Source organism: Centropristis striata, chromosome 10 (assembly GCF_030273125.1).
Source record: "Centropristis striata isolate RG_2023a ecotype Rhode Island chromosome 10, C.striata_1.0, whole genome shotgun sequence".
NCBI classification, from domain to species: domain Eukaryota; kingdom Metazoa; phylum Chordata; class Actinopteri; order Perciformes; family Serranidae; genus Centropristis; species Centropristis striata.
In genome coordinates this window covers 34,357,319-34,378,166 of record NC_081526.1, presented here as the reverse complement: position 1 = coordinate 34,378,166, position 20,848 = coordinate 34,357,319, and the positions used below count along the sequence as shown (strand labels likewise).

Here is a 20,848-nt window from a genome sequence, read left to right as displayed (position 1 = left end):
AAGGCTCGGGCGCCCACCATGTAAATGATATAATATCACATTTAAATGTGCAGAGAAAATTCAAAGTAAAGGCTGATTAATGGAATTAACTTTATTGCCCTGTATGCTTCACATACTGTAGGTGGTTTGAGCTTAAATGTATCCACCATAATGGGCTGTTACAGATGAATACAGCTCATTAAATCCTCTCCTGGCCTTTGTTTGTCTAATAAAATCAGGCATTGCTCCCTTTTTGTGCATCGCTGACTTCAGTTAGGCTGGCATTACAATGAGTGAACCTTAATACAAGGAAGAATGTTAAAATGTCTTTTGATGAAATTCAAATAATGTTGGAATTGATTATAAATTGAGCAAATGTCTGTGCTACATTCTGGAATGATACTGTCTTTAAAGAAAACTTCTTAAAGGGATAGTAGTAGTAGTAGATAAATCACTATATTTTTGTACATGTGAAACATGTTGTAACATATTTATGGGCAAAATAAAAGATATATATACAGTACTGTACAAAAGCCTGTTTTGATAAGGTACGCTTTTATTTTGAAAGGAAAAGAGAGTCAATGAGTTTAATGTTTTTTGTTTCAGCCCCCGAAGAGGCATGAGGTTATCAGAGTAATCTGCATATTTAAATGTATTTTGTGTTTAAATAAGTTTTGGATGAAATTAAACTCAGTAACTCATGCTAGCAAGGTTTGACACAGGAAGATAGTTTTGCTCAAATTAATACTCTTGTATTTCTGTGTGTTTTATAATTGTTATTGCAACTTTCAGTTTGCAAACTGTAGCTTTATCCAACTTAATTCTCAGCTCATTGGCTTATTGATGAACGGCCGCAGAACTGAACGATTGCCGTGTTTCAGTTCAGTTACACTGATACACAGTCATGGATAAAATTTAAATTAAAAAAATACACAGATCGATTAAACATTCCATGTGATCGACCAAATTCGATTTATCAATTATTCCCATCCTTAAGGCAGTAGTTCTCAACCTTTTTGAGTCGCGACCCCCAATTTAACATGCATGTTGTCCGCGACCCCCGCTCACTGAACACAATCTCACACGCACAGTTCAGATTACCCAAAAAAGAAACAAAATGACCAAAAAAAGGAAACAAAATTACCAAAAATACACAAAATTAGCCAAAAAAGAAACAAAATCACCAAAAAAAGACACAAAATGACAAAAAAAGACACAAAATCACCAAAAAAGACACAAATTGACCACAAAATGATCAAAAAAAGACCAAAAAAAAGACACAAAATGACCAAAAAAAGACACAAAATCACCAAAAAAGACACAAATTGACCACAAAATGACAAAAAAAAGACACAAAATGACCAAAAAAGACATTAAATCACCAAAAAGACTAAAACACATGAACACTTTAACACAGTGGAGACAGAGCTGACTTCCAAAATGATTTGGCGACCCCCAGAAATCATCTCGCGACCCCAATTGGGGTCCCGACCCCAAGGTTGAGAATAGCTGCCTTAAGGGATATCAAAAGTCCCCATCACCCATTGTTTCTTTCACCTGTCATCCACTGCTTCTTTAACACCGTTGTAGACATTCAAGCCAGGTAAACATTAAAATGGGATGTTACTGCTGTTTCTCATTTCCCCTTTGCAGCCCTGCCTGACACACACATTGGCATAATGCCTCCCCCATGTTAATAACACAGCCGCTGGAAGAATGCATACTGTACATGTCGTCAGCTCACATTTGATTTAAGTTGACAGACGCTTCGACAGCCTCAATATACATGCAGCATTTACATTACAAGACATAAGAAAGCTCATGACTCTAGAGTATAACTGGTCCTGTCACCTTATGTAAATGTACAGCATGGGCATGTTTACATTGTGTCATTGTTTGTGTTGAGAAGCACAGTAAAGAGCATTGGTTTTACAATGTAATATATGAGTAATTTGTTTTCATTGGTGTACACTATATATAAGTATAGGGCTGTAGTACATACTGTGTACACTATGACTACCTAAGGGTTAAACAATGAGTGTTTTATTCTGCCAGAGAGCGAGAGAGTAATTGAAGTGTTTTAAAGAAAGTGTAAGCCAGCTACTTAAGAGATCTATGCACTACACCGCTAAGTGCACTTATATACACTGTAAAAAATGTTTGTAGAAATTACAGTAAAACACTGTCAAATTGCATCAGAAACAGGGCGTAAAATTAAAAATGTAATATCGCCGTAGTAGTCGGTTGTAATTACCGTAAATTAAGGAATAGTGCAAAACTTTTAAATTGTAGAAAACACGTTTTTTTTTTTCATGTAAAATTAATGGAGAAATAATTAATTTAAATACCATCCTGTCACAAGGACAAAATTACCCTAAAAATAAAGGGACTACTCAGTCTAAATTACAGTCTTTGCTGATTTTTACATTCAAATTTACAGTAGAAACTCGCTGTATTTTTTACGGTAAAGTTCTGGCAACCACAGCTGCCGTTATTTTGCCGTAAATTTTACAGACTTTTTTTTACAGTGTAGCATTTTCCTAGTTGCTTTGCAACCACTCAAAGCCCTAGACCTGTCAGTACCGGAATTTGAACCGGCGACTCTCCAGTTACAAGCCCTACAAGTCAACTAACCTCTAGGCCACGGACTGCCCTAAACAGGCTATTTATCTCATGTGTCTAATGTCTGAATGTCTTTTTTTAAGCACCATATATATCAGGAATACATGTAAATTTCTTCTTGAATCTTGAATCTGTGGCTTGCAGAAACATGCAATGCTAACTTACATTTTTTCTGGCCACTGCATTGGTAGAAACAATAGAAAGTAAAATTTTGATCTACAGTAATGTTTTGTAAAATCATATCTTATTTACTACAGCCAAGACTTCAAATACAGAATTTTTAATTTTTAAAAATTAATTATAATTTATAATGAAATTGAAAATGTTCAGCCCGACCGAATCATATACTGTGTTTACAGTGAACAGGGACACCCTCAGTCACTTCCTGCTGCAGTCAGGGATTGTTGGCCTTAAACACTGTGCCTCAGTTAGTGGGCAGACCTTTCCAGACTGACTATTGACAAGAATCAAATATCTAGACTCTCTAAAGCCCAGGAAGAAAATCAATGGTGAGTTTGAATTGCCTGAGCTGAATTTACAGGCTTAACTCCACTTCGACCATTTCGCCCTCTGTCTTCTTAACCCATTGTTTGTTTGATGGTTGGTTACTTCCATTGCTTTTCTCTTCACGTTGAGTCATTTATTTTTTACTCCGTTTGAGCAATTTAAGGCATTGGATTAAGGCAAAGGGTGAAGGCTGAGTCAGCTTGGGGCCACACTGGTTCTGGAGTATTTGTTTGATATGCAGAGATACCTCTTTACATATATGCCTTTTTATATACCAGAGAATTTTTCTTTCATTTCCCAGAAAAAGACATGCAAGGCTGCAGTTTTGTAAATGTAACAGTCCTTCATCCATTAACCCTCTATGGTACACATTAGGATGCCAGTTAGGAAAAACATTTCTGGCATGTTTTTTTGTCTTAAAATAGAATAAATAAACATAATCTGAAGAAATGTTATATATATATATATTTTTTTTTTGTTTCCTATAGGCAATATTGTACCATAACAGCGCACAAGTGAAAAATAAAGTTTTTAAATTAACATAATTTATTTAATAAATAAGTTTAAAAGATTCAGTGGCTTTTTTTAACCGATTTCTAGCCTGTAGGCAACATTGTACCATTGAACCAACGACCCATTGAAATTAATGTCTTGAACAGTCTAAGTGTATGAAACTACCAAAAATGAAGGTTTGCTCACCTATCAGTAGGATTTTTTTTTTTTTCTAGATTGAAAAGGGCCAGGAAATGAAGTTTTGAGAGATTTTTTTGTGGCGCAAAATGGCAAAGCTGTTTCCTTTGGAAAAGTCTGCAAAATAGGGTTTCAATATGGCCTCCTGGAGATCAAATTAAAGAATAGCAAATTAAAGAATTGCTATTCGTTCCCTATACTCTTCCCTCTCTTTTTAAGTATCGCATCTCTCAAAAACATGCATTGTAGAAATCTGACAGGCCAAAAATGGGTATGTTGCCTGAGGGCAACACCGTACCATAGAGGGTTAACAGAGAAGCTTCAGTTCAGCAGTTCACTCCAACAACACTACTGCTGTCTTCACCAGCCGTTTGTAGGATTTACTACGGAAAGTAATGCATTGGGGTTCATAGGTATCCCACCAAATTTTGTGATAAAATTAAAAGCCATGAAGGCTGCCTGTCAGGTTGTTGAGTGTGGCAATATTATATCGATTCATGGCCGCCAAGTATTGATATTTAGCGTTTTTTTAGCACAAGTATTTTGGCCTCTCACAAGCTTACTTTTAGGAATATACTGGAGATACAGGTATCATATGAAACTACAAGATCTAAAGGATCTATAGGTGCCATGTGTGTCAGGATATAGTGGTAGAAAGTTGTCGAAATAGTGCTGCAAAGTTTGGCTTTTTTATAAACAATTCTTCATTGCATTTAATTTTGTGGACACAAAATCCTGTTAAACAGTTTAATTTTTATTTTATTTTATTTTATTTTTTTAATTTAACCTTTATTTAACCAGGAAAGTCTTATTGAGATTAAAAATCTCTTTTACAAAAGAGTCCTGGCCAAGACAGGCAGCAGCACAGTTAGTTACAGACAATCATTTAAAAACAACAGAGAACATAAAAATAGAGTCACAGTCAGAACATCATCAAACAAAGCATGTACAGACAGAAGAGCCAGCTTCAACATCATGAAGTAAGGATTTAAACCTGTTAAATCATGTTAAAAACATGTTTAGAGAAACCAGCTCCTTAAGTTTTAGCGCATTTTGCAGCTGGTTCCATGAAAAAGGAGCAGCATAACTAAAAGCCCTCTTCCCCAAATCACAGTATCGCAATACTCACCATATCACAAAATGCTTAAAATAATATCATATTGTGACTGATGGATTGAACCCCCAGTCTTTGAAATTATGTCTGTAAGTAGTTTTCTTTTTTCCTGAACCTTAGGAAAGTGATTTCAGTGCCTAACCTTAAGGAATTGATTTTTCTCTCTAAAGCATCCCTTTTAAATTATTAAAACTGTGTGTAAAACAGCTATGCTTTTCTTTTAAACAGTGACCAATGTGTAGTCTACATGTGTTGTGGTCGTCAGCACATTTTTATAGTGGTTTTGTTATGGTCACGTGTTAGCAAAATAGCGCTCATCATATCATACACTGTAAAAACAGATAAACAATAGCTACTCAATAAAAATGAGGCAACAGATTGCACGCAATATTATTAATTAAATCTAACTATGTTACAAGTTGAGTTAATAACAACTTAACAGGAAGTGCCTGTCAATTAAAAACGGACTAATTCTATTGTGTTGGATTAATTCAAAATTCTCTTGATTTAGAATTACATACACATAAAGATTATATTTAATGTGATTAAAATAAGTAGATTCCATCTCAAACATTTTTATATTAAAGTTACTTAAACAACTGCCTCAAAATCAAGCACGCATTTATATTTAATACATTTGATCAAATATATTAAGTAAAATGAAATGACTACAGAATAATTTATTACAGTGTACGAATCATATTGCACATCTGCAAAACATCTGAAATCATAGAAAATCTTTATGAGTATATGTTGCACTAAAAAATACCACTTGTGGTGCTGTAAAAATGTATATTACATACAAAAAACTTATACTTAATAAATATATTATATCATATTGTAAGGTGCAGCCCTTGTGTAAGATTGCTTTATTCTACCACTTTTCTATTGAGAGCTCAAGAACATATAAAATACTGTATAAATGTTTCCAGCACTGCCCCTGATTTGCCACAAATAAATGTTGTGTTTTTATTGCTTCTGTATTGCTAATCTCAGCATTCATATTAATACGCAGTAATAGCATTGCACTGCTGTGTGCGTCAACAACCTTGTGTATCTGAAACCAATATGGCAGGGACAGTGACTAATTGAGAATTATCTCACACGGACCAAAGGCCAGTAGAAGTGTCCTTCAGGGCAATGCTGATAATGCTAAATACAATACGATGACAACATGTAGCTAAGCTTGCCGTTTCCTATTAGCCAGTGGATCAATTTCAGATGTTAAGCCTGGAGACCCCGGCGCGGCTTCGGCTATGGCTGTCAATGATTCACGAGGCACTGAGAAATGGTATTTCATGGGTAAACAAAAATAAGCCAGTACAGATGGCATTATTTTTTTCTCCCTCTCCAACCTGCTGTCATTGTTAAAATGGCTCGGCTTCTGCTGAAATGCTGCTTGTCATTTGTCACACTCTCTCCAAGGTCAGAGTCCAGGCGAGGCTAAGCTCACAGCTCTATAAATAGCCCGTGTCAGTGGGCTTGTTGCATGGATGCTGGTGCACGCTCTTGCACAGTGAGCCAGTGAGGAAAAAGCTTATTAGCGCAAGTTTGATGAAGATGGCAGGGGTCTTAATCAAACATCTCAAAGGAAGCATTAGCATTCTAATTTTAAATAATGTCTTATCATCTCCCTCGCTCCCTCTGTGAGAATTAGATGTATGGCAGCAGTGAGTCCGATGACTTTAAGGCAGTGAGACACATTAGAATTATGCGACTTTTTCACATTTATATGTGTGGTGACGCCTTAAGTACCTGAATGACCGTGTTCCTGCTCCTTGTCAACGCTTCCTGCTGCTTTTGACTGCAGGGAATAAAATACCACACTGGCTGAAAGGCCATAAACACGGAAACTACAGCAATTCAAATACCTCCTAGAATCACCACAGGCTCTTTTTTAACCCCTAATTATACAGCCTTGGCAATTGCAACCATGTCATTTGTAAAATGACAAAAAATTGGGTGTTACAAAGTGGACATGGCACAAATGTTGAATTATACAGTGGTTTCAATGGGGGGTAAATATGAACCATCGACCATTCGGTGTATAAATTACCTTATTATATATATATATATATTTTTTATCCCATCGCCCCATACTTTACTAGATCACCAATAAAAACATTTCAGGAAAAGGCATAAAAGGTGGGATTAGGGTGTTTTATTTAGATGGAGTCATAATGTTGGTAAAATTGACCTTTTGGTGTTTCTCGTGTTCCAGCGTCAGGAGCAGGACGGTTTAAGAAGCATTCTGTTTTTCTGTTTAATGACAAGATGGTTTGTTGGACAGAGCTTAGGTGAACATTTTTATGAATGTATGTCAAAGGATGAGACATAGTTTTATATAGTGATGGTACTGTGCAGAGGCTTCAGAGCGTGAGGCGTGAAATCTAGAAAAGTATTTCATGAAGCTTGTTTCTTTAAGGGCGAGTGACATCATTGATGACAGTATAAGCACAATCACTGCCGCATCATTGGAAAATACTGCCACAGTTTTAACTTAAACATCTCATGTCCTATTGTATTTATTCAAACACTGACTGAAGTCATACAAACACGTTTTTGACATTATTATTACCATTAGCGACACATTAATCAAAAACAGATTAATTGAATGCATGAATGAATGAATGAATGAATGAATGAACTACACAAAATCAAATTGAATTGCTCTTAGCAGTGATTATTCCCATGCTGACACAGACATCTAAGAGGCCATTACAAATAGTTGAAATGACAATAAAGGTTAGGGTCTGTGAACACATGAAGCCTCGAGAAATTAACCTTTTTTTTTTTTTTTTTTTAACCAATTGGATGGAAAGCTTCAGGCTTCATGAGGCTTCATCTGACCATCACTAGTTATAAGTACCAAGGTTATTATAGTTAACGAAAACTAACGAAATAACGAAAACTAGAATTGAAAAAACATTTTCGTTAACTGAAATAAAAATAAAAACTAGAGTTTTTAAAAAAACGATAACTAACTGAAACTGTATTGTGTGGTTACAAAACTAACTAAAACTAATTAAAATATATTAATTCAGTGTTTCTATTTGAACATGCAACACATGGTAAATATGTTTACTGAGACTGGGATGTCTACACTCCAACCAAAATTCAAAACACCCAGAACTGTAAGAGTTAATAACCTTATTGGAGCTCAGATGGATAATAAAAGGAAATAAACGCAAAATTTATTATGACCACTTTGAATCTGGCACCCAACGTATAGCCCATTACAAAAAAACTAAAACTAACATTAAAACTAATAAAAACTAAACTAAAACTAAGCATTTTCAAAAAAATAAAACTAAACTAAAACTAGCAAACTCACTCTAAAAACTAACTAAAACTAACTGAATTTGAAAACAAAAATTCACTAAATAAAACTAATGAAAAATCCCAAACTATTATAACCTTGATAAGTACAAAGCAGCATGCACATTCCAGAAAGCACAGAAACAGGGAGTGCACCTTTAATAATGCCCACAGTAACACAATACAAAGCACAATACATACAATGCAGCATAAGTACCATACACACACATGGAGTAAGTTTCATTCTCAGTCTCTCCACTTGTGCTTCCTCTCTGCTCTCATTACAGGCTCCCTATAATAATGTGGGCCGTTTTTATTTTTCATACAGAGTTGTTTCTCTCTGTTTTGAAGGCTATTCCAGCTATTTCAAAGACAGATGATGTGATTATAGAAATGGCCTCTGTTAGCACATAGCTAAGCCAAACGATTGCCTGGGGACGGCTTTGCAGCAATCCGGCGAGTTTTATTCTTTATCGTCTGCTTTGTACCACAAATGCCTTCCAGATATTGATTATTGAATATGTTATGGAATAATCGCACCATGACTGACACACTGTCAACTAAAAGTGGAGGCAAATGGCATGATTTGAATTGGGACAATAACACGACGCTGCTAAGAGCCATTCCATTGATTTTACACATAAAGATCATTTCACTGGTCTGTAAATACAGTTAGTGTCCTCTGAGTAACCCTGGTAACTGATGTCTTCAGTTACTATCATCACTGTTCACTCAGTTAGGCCCCTCAATACTTCCCCAACAACAAATGTGTCCATTATTTTCTGTGGTCTTGACCTGATGAATAATTGATCGTATTGATTGAGTGTGATGGCATCTGTTCCAGAGGGAGCCAGGTAGACTTACACTCAGTGTCAGTTTAATTAAATGAGGCTTCTGATCATTGTCTGGCCCAATGAATAAATAATAACTAATGGAAGTAAAATCAGGGGCACATTTTTACACATCTTTACACATTCAGATTTGTAGTATTTCTTCTTTTTTCTGTCAGGACAGATAGGACAGAAGTACTTTTAATGGTAACACTTTACAATAACCATCATTTATAGATGGTAAATAGATAGTTTATTAATGTTTAATCATCATTTATAAACCATATATAGGCCATTTAGAATGGTGAATAGAAAATGTAATAATGTTGAACTATAATTTATAAATGCCAAATAGATTACTTTACCATAAACAAACATAATTATTAGTTTATTAATACCTTTACACACATTATAACATTTTTAACACCATATTAAGTATGTAAATGATTTCAAAATGATTCTTATACCTTTAAGAAATTGCTTGAAACCATTTAAAGATTAAATATGTATAGAATTTTGTAAATGGTTAATAATAATTGGTTTATAAACCATCTATAAACGTCGAGGCACGCAGCATGGAGGGAAAAAAAAGTTTTCCCGTGAATTTGAATCAGTTAAAATGAAAAGCAGCCTGCATACACACACACACACACACACACACACTCACACACATATTTACATTTACAGTTAGTCATTTAGCAGACGTTTTTATCCAAACAACTTAAAGAAAAAGGGAACAATTTTTATTGTATTTTAACCCTCCTGTTATGTTGCCAGTCAAATTGACCCATTTCAAGGTTTAAAAATCTTTTTATAAAAAGAGAGTTAAAATAAAAGAAAAAAATCTAAAATACAATTTTCAAAAACTCAATGTCATGTAAAATAATTGTATTATATATTTTGGTCTTTCCAATGTACATAAACAAAGTTTTAACGTGCATTTTTATGAAAAAACAAGTGAATTATCCTCGTTGAACCTGATCCGTGAGTGGTAAAGAACACCTTTGCACTAAATATTGATTGAAATGGTTATTAATGGAGTTAATAATGAAATATAAACAATTTTTATTGGGATTTTTTTAGTTTCTGACACTTTTGAATAATGAAACATGCCCTGGGTTAATTTGACCCACAAACATTAATGCTATTCCTGAGAAACGAACATAACAGGAGGACTAATCATTGTCTGGCCCAATGAATAAATAATAACTAATGGAAGTAAAATCAGGGGCACATTTTTACACATTTTTACACATTCAGACTTGTAGTATTTCTTATTTTTTCTGTCAGGACAGATTGGACAGAAGTACTTTTAATTGATTGATTGATTGATAACCCTCTGTGTGGAGAGTCGAGGCACGCAGCATGGAGGGAAAAAATAGCTTTCCCGTAAATTTGAATCAGAAGTGAAACATCAGCTGTGTCTGAAATGTGAAATGAAAAGCAGCCTGCACACACACACACACACACGCACACACACGCACACACACACACACACACACACCCGACTGGCTGATTCCAGAAATCCAATAGAAAACAGAATGAAAGCAATAAAGCAGCAGTTTTTATTTATTGATAGGTTTATTTTATTTCCCCAGCCTACTGTAGACAGCTCACAGAGAAATTGACCATGATCAATAACATGGAATCAAAACATACAGACCAGTGGCTTCCTGTGGAGACTGCACTTAAAGAAAGGGCAAAAAATAAATAAAATGGAAATAAAATTGAACCATAAAAGCTACAGAAATGATTTTGAGGAGCACTTTGAGTTGCAGGACATTCTGCCTGTATTCAAAGTGGATCCAGATCTTTTCTTACATGACCTCCCAGTTCTATTTTTGCAACATAATAAAAAGCTACTCTGATATTATTTTAAATTGAAAAGCAATTGGATGCAATAAAATCCAAAATATACAAAAAAAAAAAAATTTAGGATTTTGGAAAATATTCTTGTTTGCCGTCTGACAGGAAGCCAGTATGGACTGAAACGAACTTTTATAGGTGAGGAAAAATCGATACAGCTTAGTATCACGATATTTTGTGTGGCAATATTATATTGATTCATGACCACACAACATTAGTTAGTGAAGAGAACTGTTTGACCATACACTGTAAACAATTGTCTTGTAAATTAACAGTAAAATACTGGCAGCAGGGTTGCCAGCATTCTACTGTTAATTTTACAGTTTCTCTACTGTTATCTACTTTACACTATGGTACTGTGATGAAACCACATACTGAATTACAGTAAAATCCTGCATTTCATAGATTTTTTCAGTAGACTAATGAAGCTAGCTGCAATATTGTTGCAGTATACAATGCAGTCATTTTCTGTAAATAGAGCATATTACTGTCTGAAAGCCAATTACTATGAATTAAGCGCTGTCTTCACAATAACCACAGTAATTTTAATATACCATAATTTAAACCTTAATTTACCAATTTACCATTTAAGTAAAATACAGGCATTAAAAATGTGTACAAGAAGAGACTTAGTAGAAAATATCATATATATATACATATATATATATATATATATATATATATATATATATCATATCATATATTTTATGGGAAACGGCAAGCTACCTACAAATATTGCCCAGAATGCATTGTTTTCTACAGTATAATAAAATTTTCATGAAAAACAGTATGTTACTGTCACAATTTGGCTGTTTTCTTACAGCAATTTGCTACAGTGTGGCTAAATACGCTTTGAAGCATTTTCTGTATTGAACACAATGAGATAAACATGATATAAAGCTTCTCATCTAATAGATTGATTAGATGAGAAATAAGAATATTCCCAAACTATAATCTGTTACTTTCTACCTCTGGCTTCCTGCTTCTCTCCAGCTGTGTGTTCTGTAGGCACCAGAGTCCCTTTGAACACTTTAGTGACTCTGACATTTCACTCTGACATTTAGACATATGCAATTATGCAATCACTGTGTATAGGACATGACGTCCTAAGCAAAGACTCTCTTGTGCAGCATATAGCCTATTTTATATTATACAGTGATATTCTGACAGCCAGGCTTTACATTTTCAGATAGCAAAGCATGTCACCAGCAGCCTGCAATCAGCCATATAGTAAGAGCATTATGGTTAGGAGTGTTAGAGGGGAATGGGCAGATAAAGGACCTGCTCTTTATCCTTGTACTTTTACTTTCAGACATAGAAAAATGAAGGCAGAGGCTTTTTTCTCCTCACTGCCCAGCCTATCAAGAGGTTTATTTATAACTGTGGGTGTCCCTTTGTAGCCTGTACTTTCACCTTTTATGTGAAGTACATGAACGAATTGTAAAAATCAACGACAGGCTGACAGAAAAGCAAAGAAAAAATAGCGAGTGGAGGAAAAAAACGGAGCTTTTAGTGAACCGGTGTAAGTCAAAGCGCACGACTCACGTTGCTTCGTTTTTTTGGTTTCTCTAATGTGCAGCAGAGACACCAATTATATTTATTCTGAGGTAATTATGTGCCTCATTAAAGCATGTTAATTTAGAGTAAAAGTTAACTATTCTTTTAGGCGTGATTGTGACTCAAACAATACCTGCAGCACACACTTTTTTTTGTAAAAATGTTCCTGAAGGCCGAAGTCTGATCCAAAGATAACTTCTTCTCTTTCCATTGAGGTCCAGTGACGGTGATAAAGGTTTGCTGTGTGCGTGTGTCTCGTAGGTTTATCAGGGCCCTTACTAATAATGCAAATGGGGAGAGTAATCGAAATTATCTTAGTGGTTCTATCGGTGCTCATAATTGAGTTAATAAACTGAGGATGATGAGTCAAATGTGGCTAAATGGGAAATTGGAAGACAAAATGAGATGGAGAGAAAGTGAAAAAAGAGAAAGAATCTCATGCATGGAGGCACAAGGGCAATTTCACTTGGTGTCAGTTTTCAAGGACACGTCAGCTTTCTGTGGTATTAATGAGCATATATATATATATATATATATATATATATATCATCATATTTATTCTGGAAAAAAGGTTTGGCATGGTGGTGTAGTGGTCAGCACTTTCACCGGTTCGAAGGCTGATAGCTGATACTAATATGTCTATTATATATATATTTTCCCCAAAACATTTTTTTTTTTGTAAATATGTATTATTTAAAATATGTACACTACCGGTCAAAAGTTTTAGAACACCCCAATTTTTCCATTTTTTTATTGAAATTCAAGCAGTTCAAGTCAAATGAACAGCTTGAAAGGGTACAAAGGTAAGTGGTGAACTGCCAGAGGTAAATAAAAAAAGGTAAGCTTAACCAAAACTGAAAAATAATGTACATTTCAGAATTATACAAGTAGGCCTTTTTCAGGGAACAAGAAATGGGTTAACTACTTAACTCTATGGAGTCTTGGGCTATTTTGTCCATTTTTGAATTATTTTCATGTCTTTGTAAGTCATTTTGTGTCTTTTTTAGTCATTTTGTGTCTTTTGGTGTCTTTTTTTTGTCATTTTGTGTCTTTTTTTGGTCATTTTGTGTCTTTTTTTTGTTCATTTTGTGTCTTTTTTTAGTGCTTTAGTCCAACATAAAATGTGATTTTGAATCTTTTTTTTACTTTCAAAACACTATCATGCTCAATCAAGAATTTTAAATGTTGCAAATGTGCATTCATTTCAGAGTACACTGAGACATTAAACTGCATCATTTTCAATTAAATTCTGGAAAAGTTGGTGTGTTCTAAAACTTTTGACCAGTAGTGTATGTTTAGGGAAAAAAAAAAAAAAAAAGTGTTAATCGAGTAGTGTAGAAGGGGTAGTTTAAATAAGCATATGCTTCATCCTACTCCTTTTCGGACATGTTGCATTCACATTACAGCTTTTGTTTTGACTATTGCTATTTTTTGTTTGTTTTTGTTTTGATTATTCTCATTGGATGTATTTGTTTTTGAGTTTACTTTGTTGTGTTACTCGCACATGTTCGAAATAAAAGCTGAACTGAACTGAACTCTTTTAGGCCAATAAAGACTCTAATATGGTCTGAAAAATCACTGGAAGTACTCCAGTTATATTTTATCCATCAGTCAGTATGATCCGGTCATGACGATTGAATGAAACAGTGAGCTCCACTGCTTTTAAACCACAATTTCAAAGTCTGAGAAAGCCATTTTGTTAAAGCAGCGCTGAGCTTTAATTAGCTCTCCTTTTGTTTCCCCTCCCCTCCAGCCAATCAAGATGTAGTGGGCTGGTGGTCAGTGATCACTGTTCTTAACCTGCAGGGTTTTCTGGGTAATTGAAGCCAGGAGGAGCTGTGGTGAGAAGAAATTTATAGTGTGGAGGCTTAATTCATCTTATCAGAGGCAGCAGATGTGGTGGAAGACCCAGTTTAAGACCCTCTAATACCAGGACTCAGAGATGGAGTTGCAGGAATAAGCCTCAAAAACTCTCCTGGATAGCTGTTTCACTGTAGATAATATCACACTCGGTGTAACTCAACGGTCACTCAGATTGCACAGACCGAGTCTTTCTGCTGCCAGTCTGACCGACGGAGCCCTCGACTGCTCCTGTCTGCTGTATTTCCTATCTGCCAACATCTCTGTGTGAGGGTCATGACACACAACATCCAGCTCAGCTGCACAAGTGTGACTCTTGGCCCCGGCAGAAACGATGTGTTTCCCACAGGTCAGGAGGCGTGATTCAAATTAAAGGTTGGCCAAGCAATGATTGATCCATGCAAATGCGGTTACAGTTTTCAGCACTGAAACAACCAGTTTCACTCTCCGGGCTTACAGTGTGGCTCATGCAAAGCCCTTCATTGCAAATCCTCCAGCGTACCGGGGATAGGATTGGAAATGCAAAGCCTCAATGTGACCCATGTTAATAGGCACTGTTAGCAGCCCCACTGTGGGCTGCAGGTGTGTGTGTGTGTGTGTGTGTGTGTGGAACGTGGTCTTCAGGATGGAGCTGAAAAAAATAAAATGAAATGAAATAAAAAACAAATTTTGGCATAACATTATTATTTAATGTTTATCTATCGTTCAGATTTTTTCATGTCATTACAAAACTGAAGGCATTTTTAGCCTTTATGAGTCACATTTTATTTGATGTGCAATCATTATTTGTGACCTGTTCTGTTCTGATACCATGCTTTTTTAAGTTATGCCAGTTGGTTTTCCTTTTTTTTCTGTACTGAGGAGTCTAGTCTGAAGCTTGTTGTTAAGACTTTGAAATAAAAACCAACCATGTTACGTGATGGCATGAGGAAAAGTTACGTTAAAAAAACCCAAACAAAAACAAGTACTGTGTGAAACAATAAATGTTAATTTAAACAGTGCAGCGAGTTTGTCCTCATTAAATAGAGTAATATACACTACTGGTCAAAAGTTTTAGAACACACCAACTTTTCCAGAACTTAATTGAAAATGAGGGGATGTCTCTAAATCAGGGGTGTCAAACTCTGGCCCGCGGGCCAAATTTGGCCCACAGTGTAATTTTATTTGGCCCGCGAGCCAATATCAAATTATTATATTATTATTGTACTATAAAAGCTGACCCGCCGGTATTATACGGCGCATGTAGCGCTAATACTAGATTTATTATTGTTATTTTATTTTTAAATGTATTAACCTGTTGAAAAAGTTTATTTTGATATTTAAATCAGAAGGATGCAAATAAAAAAGAGGCATACGATTTTAATTTATTTTTTATTTAATAAATTAATGACATTGATGTGTTTTTTATTTGAAATTTGATTTTGCATGTCTGCACTATTTAGTTATATATTGTATGTTTATAAGTGTTGCTGGTTCCATATTTAATGTTAAAGCAAAACATGTTTGGTATATATTAAAAGGTTTATTTGTTGTCCGCGATTTTATTCAAGTTTTAAATTTTGGCCCATTGTGTATTTGAGTTTGACACCCCTGATCTAAATGATTAATTTTGGTTTTACATTGCAGTTTTGGGAAACATCGACTGTCAAACTTCAGCAATGTAAAAGAGACTAATGTGTGCATGTTAGAGGTGTAAATCAGTGTATATATATTGTGATACAATGTATTGTGATTTAACTGTTAAACTGCATTTTGTGTCCACAAAATTAAATTCAATCAAAAATTGTTTCATCCAATTAGAGAAAATTCTCAGTCTATTCATCTCACTTCAGTCTTTTTATTTCTCCACAATGAGAGTCAAACCCACAGACTGACCAACAAAGTATTCAGTCAAACTGAACTGAACTGATATCAAACATGTATTATTAAACTTTAAAAAACAGCAAGCTTCACTGCTCTCAATGTTCTTAAATGAACATAAAACCATCCTAACATTGCAGCATTATTTCAACAACTTCCCGACACGAACAAATTATTAGACCACCCTTTTTCTTCAATTTCTTGTTCATTTTAATGCCTGGTACAACTTAAGGTATATTTGTTTGAACAAATGTAATGTAATGTAATTACAAAATGTAATGATAACAACGAAAATAGCTGATATCTAACCATTTTCCATGGTTTCTTGATAATCCATTTGGTTATTATTATCAAGAAAACCATGGAAAATATCTAGATATCAGCTCTTAAATTAAACTCTCATGAGCTATTTGTTGTTGTCATTATATTTGTCCAAACAAATGTACCTTTAGCTGTACCAGGCATTAAAATGAACAAGAAATTGAAGAAAACAAGGGTGGTCCAATAATTTTTTCCATGACTGTAGTTTCATATGATACCAGTATCTCCAGGATATTCATAAAGTGAGCCTGCTATGCCTCTGGAAAATATGGCGAAAATACTGACGGCCCGCCGTAAATATCGATACTTGGCGGCCATGAATCCACGCAAAATAAATTGATACTATGCTGTGTCAATTTTTCCCCCACCTCTCTTTGGGAAGTCTTTGTTTTCAACATTCTATTCTACTCCTTAAAGAATTGTCACTAGCTTTTATTGATGCACTAATAGCTCTTATTGCACTATACCCTGATTGTTTGCTTTTATTCTTCCTGTAACTTGCTTTGGAAAAAAGCGTCTGCTGAATGACTAAATGTAAATGTAAATGCGACATGATCATAATACATAATACAATACATCTCTCTCTCCGTCTCTGCAGGACCTGGGTGGGGGGAGTCCTCCTCAGAGGAACTGGAAAGGGATTGCCATCGCTCTGCTGGTCATCTTGGTGGTCTGCTCCCTCATCACCATGTCAGTCATCCTCCTCACACCAGGTAACTCAGCTCTGCTGTCTTAAAGCTCCTGTGATTTATTCTGGTGCAAGAATACCCAGTTTACACCTGTTTATGATAACACTTTACAATAACCAACTAAATAATGTTTATAGATGGTTTATAAACCAATTATTAACCATTTACAAAGTGCTTTACATATTTAATCGTTAAATGTTTTCAACCAATTTCTTAAAGGTATATGAATCATTTCAAAATCATTAACTTACTTAATATGGAGTTAAAAATATTAAAATGGGTGCAACTAAAACTATTTATAAACAATTAATTATAATTTAATTGTTTGTTAATGGTAAAGTAACTATAAACGTACATTAATAGACATGTTTATAAATGAATATACATCTTTTTGCCATTTATACATGATTAGGTTAGTTAAACATTAATAAATTATGTATTTACCATTCTAAATGGTCTATAAACAGTTTATAAATGAGGAATAAACATTAATAAACTATCTGTTTACCGTTTATAAATGATGGTTATTGTAAAGTGTTACCCTGTTTATTTTCTTACATGCCTCTGTGGCTGTTTGTGCTGCAGCTTTCAAGACTTAGTCCCAAAAATGTTCATGCAAAACATTGTATGACTTTGATGCATTAAAGCTGCACTTATCTAGCCTGGATACCAGGAGATTTTGCACAGTTTGTATTTGCTCTGGCAGATGAGTCCAGTCACTCTCCCACACACACTGATTTCCCCAATTAGTGGGTTTGATAGGATGACTGATGTCCAGCACAAACTCAGATCAAACTGTCAAATTAGACAGCACAAATATGAAACAAGATTCTAGGTTGTTTTTATTTTTTGCCTCATTTTTTTCCAGAACTTGCATATCTTCACACTGTTAAAATAATCGCCTAAGTCATTTTTTGTCAAAATTGTTTTTTTTTTTGCCTAAATCATCTCCTCATTGCCACCTATGGAAAAATCACCTACATCCTCAGTTGATCAGATCATGTGATTTTACCCCTTTAAGATCATCACTTCTTTGACAATTTGCCACATTCATAGTCATCAGATAAGAACCCAGCAAAGAAGAGCTAGAGGGAGATTGTTTAGTTATCAGTTTAGTTTATCAGTGTTTTATTGTTGACACTAATATTGGTAACACTTTACTCTAAGGTGTCTACATAAGAGTGACATGAGCGTGTCATAAACATGACATGGGATGTGTCATGAACATGAATGACACTTTGAAGTAACATTAATGCTCATGATACTTGTCATGTCATGTTTCTGACAGGCTTGTGTGACTCTTATGTAGACACCTTCAAAATAAAGTGTTACCATATCTTGCTTAAGTCACAAAGGCATGTTCAAAAATGTTACACTTTTGGTGAAGTTTTTTGTGTTTCCTGCAAAACTTGAAAAAATGACTGAGGCGATTATTTTAACAGGGTGATGATATGTAACTCAGTGCTTCATGAGACGCGTTGTTGCTGTGATTGGTTGGTCTGACATATAGATATATAGTATGGGTCCAACACACACTGGAGTCCAATTACTGCTACTTAAACATAATTATGCTCTATGGTGTGACTGCTGTGGTTAAGGACCAGTTAGGTTTAGTGGTTAGGATTAGAGAAAGATCACATCTTCTGACCGCAACAATGTGTGTAACAAGAACCACGATTCCAAATAAATGTTTATGATAATCTGTGACTAATGTTAGTTGTTGTATGCCGTATCAAGTCTAAAATAATACAGCTGTAAAATGTGACATATAGACACAGTCCAAATATGGTCTGCTTCCTGTATCGGAAACAAGATGGCGACGAGTGTAACGCTGACCTTGATACTTCCAACGGTCCACAAACCAATGGGTGACGTCACCATTATTTATATCCAGTCTATGATTCCACCACTGGCTGTGAAACGCTCATTTTGACAAACGGGTGGTATGGTTCTATGGGTGCTATTGGCACGACTATTCTGTCGTTCAGGTTGGAAATTTTGTTGCAAATATACAGTACAGGCCAAAAGTTTGGACACACACCTTCTCATTCAATGCGTTTTCTTTATTTTCATGATTATTTACATTGTAGATTCTCACTGAAGGCATCAAAACTATGAATGAACACATATGGAATTATGTACTTAACAAAAAAGTGTGAAATAACTGAAAACATGTCTTGTATTGTAGATTCCTCAAAGTAACCACCCTTTGCTTACTAGAATATAAGACATGTTTTGAGTTATTTCACACTTTTTTGTTAAGTACATAATTCCACATGTGTTCATTAATAGTTTTGATGAATCTACAATGTAAATAGTCATGAAAATAAAGGAAACGCATTGAATGAGAAGGTGTGTCCAAACTTTTGGCCTGTACTGTAAGTCATATTTTAGTTTGATTTGAAGTAGTTAAAAAACCCAAAAAATACGAAATATTGACACACTTTAAAATAATACATAGAACAGAATATATAATATACAGAATGTTTTAACACTTATATGAACTGTTTTGAACCTTTTTCTCTGTATCACACAATAGTATGATCCACTTCAGTGTTCTTTGACTACTCTAATATTATTATAGACTGTATAGCTGCATTTAAATGATAAAACAGAAACCCAGTGTTACACAGATGTAAAATCATCACATCCACTGGCCGTGCAGGCCCAACCTCCCCTGGTGGATTCCACGCTTGGTTAGACTTTCATTGCCTCCATAAACAAACATGCTGTGTGGAGTTATCAAGGAAAGCCAATATGGCTGACATTCAAAATGACTTGGCCCTCCTATTCTGCTCACAATCAGCAGCTGTCCTATTCAGAAGGAGCTTACAATTGGCACGTTCTCTTTCTGCTACAGGCATAACATTTCATAATTAAAAATGAAACATTTCCAGGGGCAACATTGGAACTGCTCAAGGATTTGTCAGGCCCAGTAATGATCATGTTAATGAACATATGAAATGCCATTCTGTGAAAATAATATGCCATTCTTTCCATGCGTGAGAACCTTTTATGTAAATCTGGATCTAAAGGACTCAACCTGCCGGCCAAACAAATGTAAACATCCATTTGTTTCCATTTTCGTCTTTTTAAACTTGGAAATGATGAAGTCAAATTTGATTTTAAATATTGTTTTTTGGTTGCAGGAATAAAAGGATATTTAAATTAGGAATCTACTTTAAAACTTAAACTTTAAAGATACATAAATTATTTGTTGGCAGAATTATTTGATTGACCTATTGAAATCGAAGGAATTATTATTATTCATGTAAATGAATCACGTTTTTGGGGGCTTTATTATATTAAAAAACTCACCAAACTTGGATTATACGTCAATCCTGGTGAAAATGTACGTATTTCATTAGTCTCAGAAACTGCCATGGCAAAATGACTCACTAGCGCCCCCTAGAATTGGGCCCCTCACACAGATTTGTCATAGAGACACAAAATTTGGTACATGCATCTTTCAAAAAGTACCTGTACCATACCTGAAAACAAACAGAAAGTCGGCAAACTTGAATCGAATATCCGTTTTTACCTTACCCCGCCCCCTAAATATGGCCACCCCCCTTCTTTTCGTAACCAGTGGTCTGTTTGTCATAGGTTCTTCTGGGAGGCGGCCGACGATCGCG

The 20,848-nt window shown here is 35.0% G+C and overlaps 1 protein-coding gene across 3 annotated transcripts in view; it reads left to right on the top strand.

Moving 5' to 3' along the window:
- LOC131978571 (inactive dipeptidyl peptidase 10-like) overlaps positions 1–20,848 on the top strand; it is a 323,143-nt gene that overhangs the window by 162,991 nt on the left and 139,304 nt on the right. For all 3 annotated transcript variants that reach the window (XM_059342273.1, XM_059342271.1, XM_059342272.1), the window contains exon 2: positions 17,123–17,237. In XM_059342273.1, the coding sequence (XP_059198256.1) occupies positions 17,123–17,237 (115 nt within the window). The remainder of the gene's footprint in view (positions 1–17,122; positions 17,238–20,848) is intronic.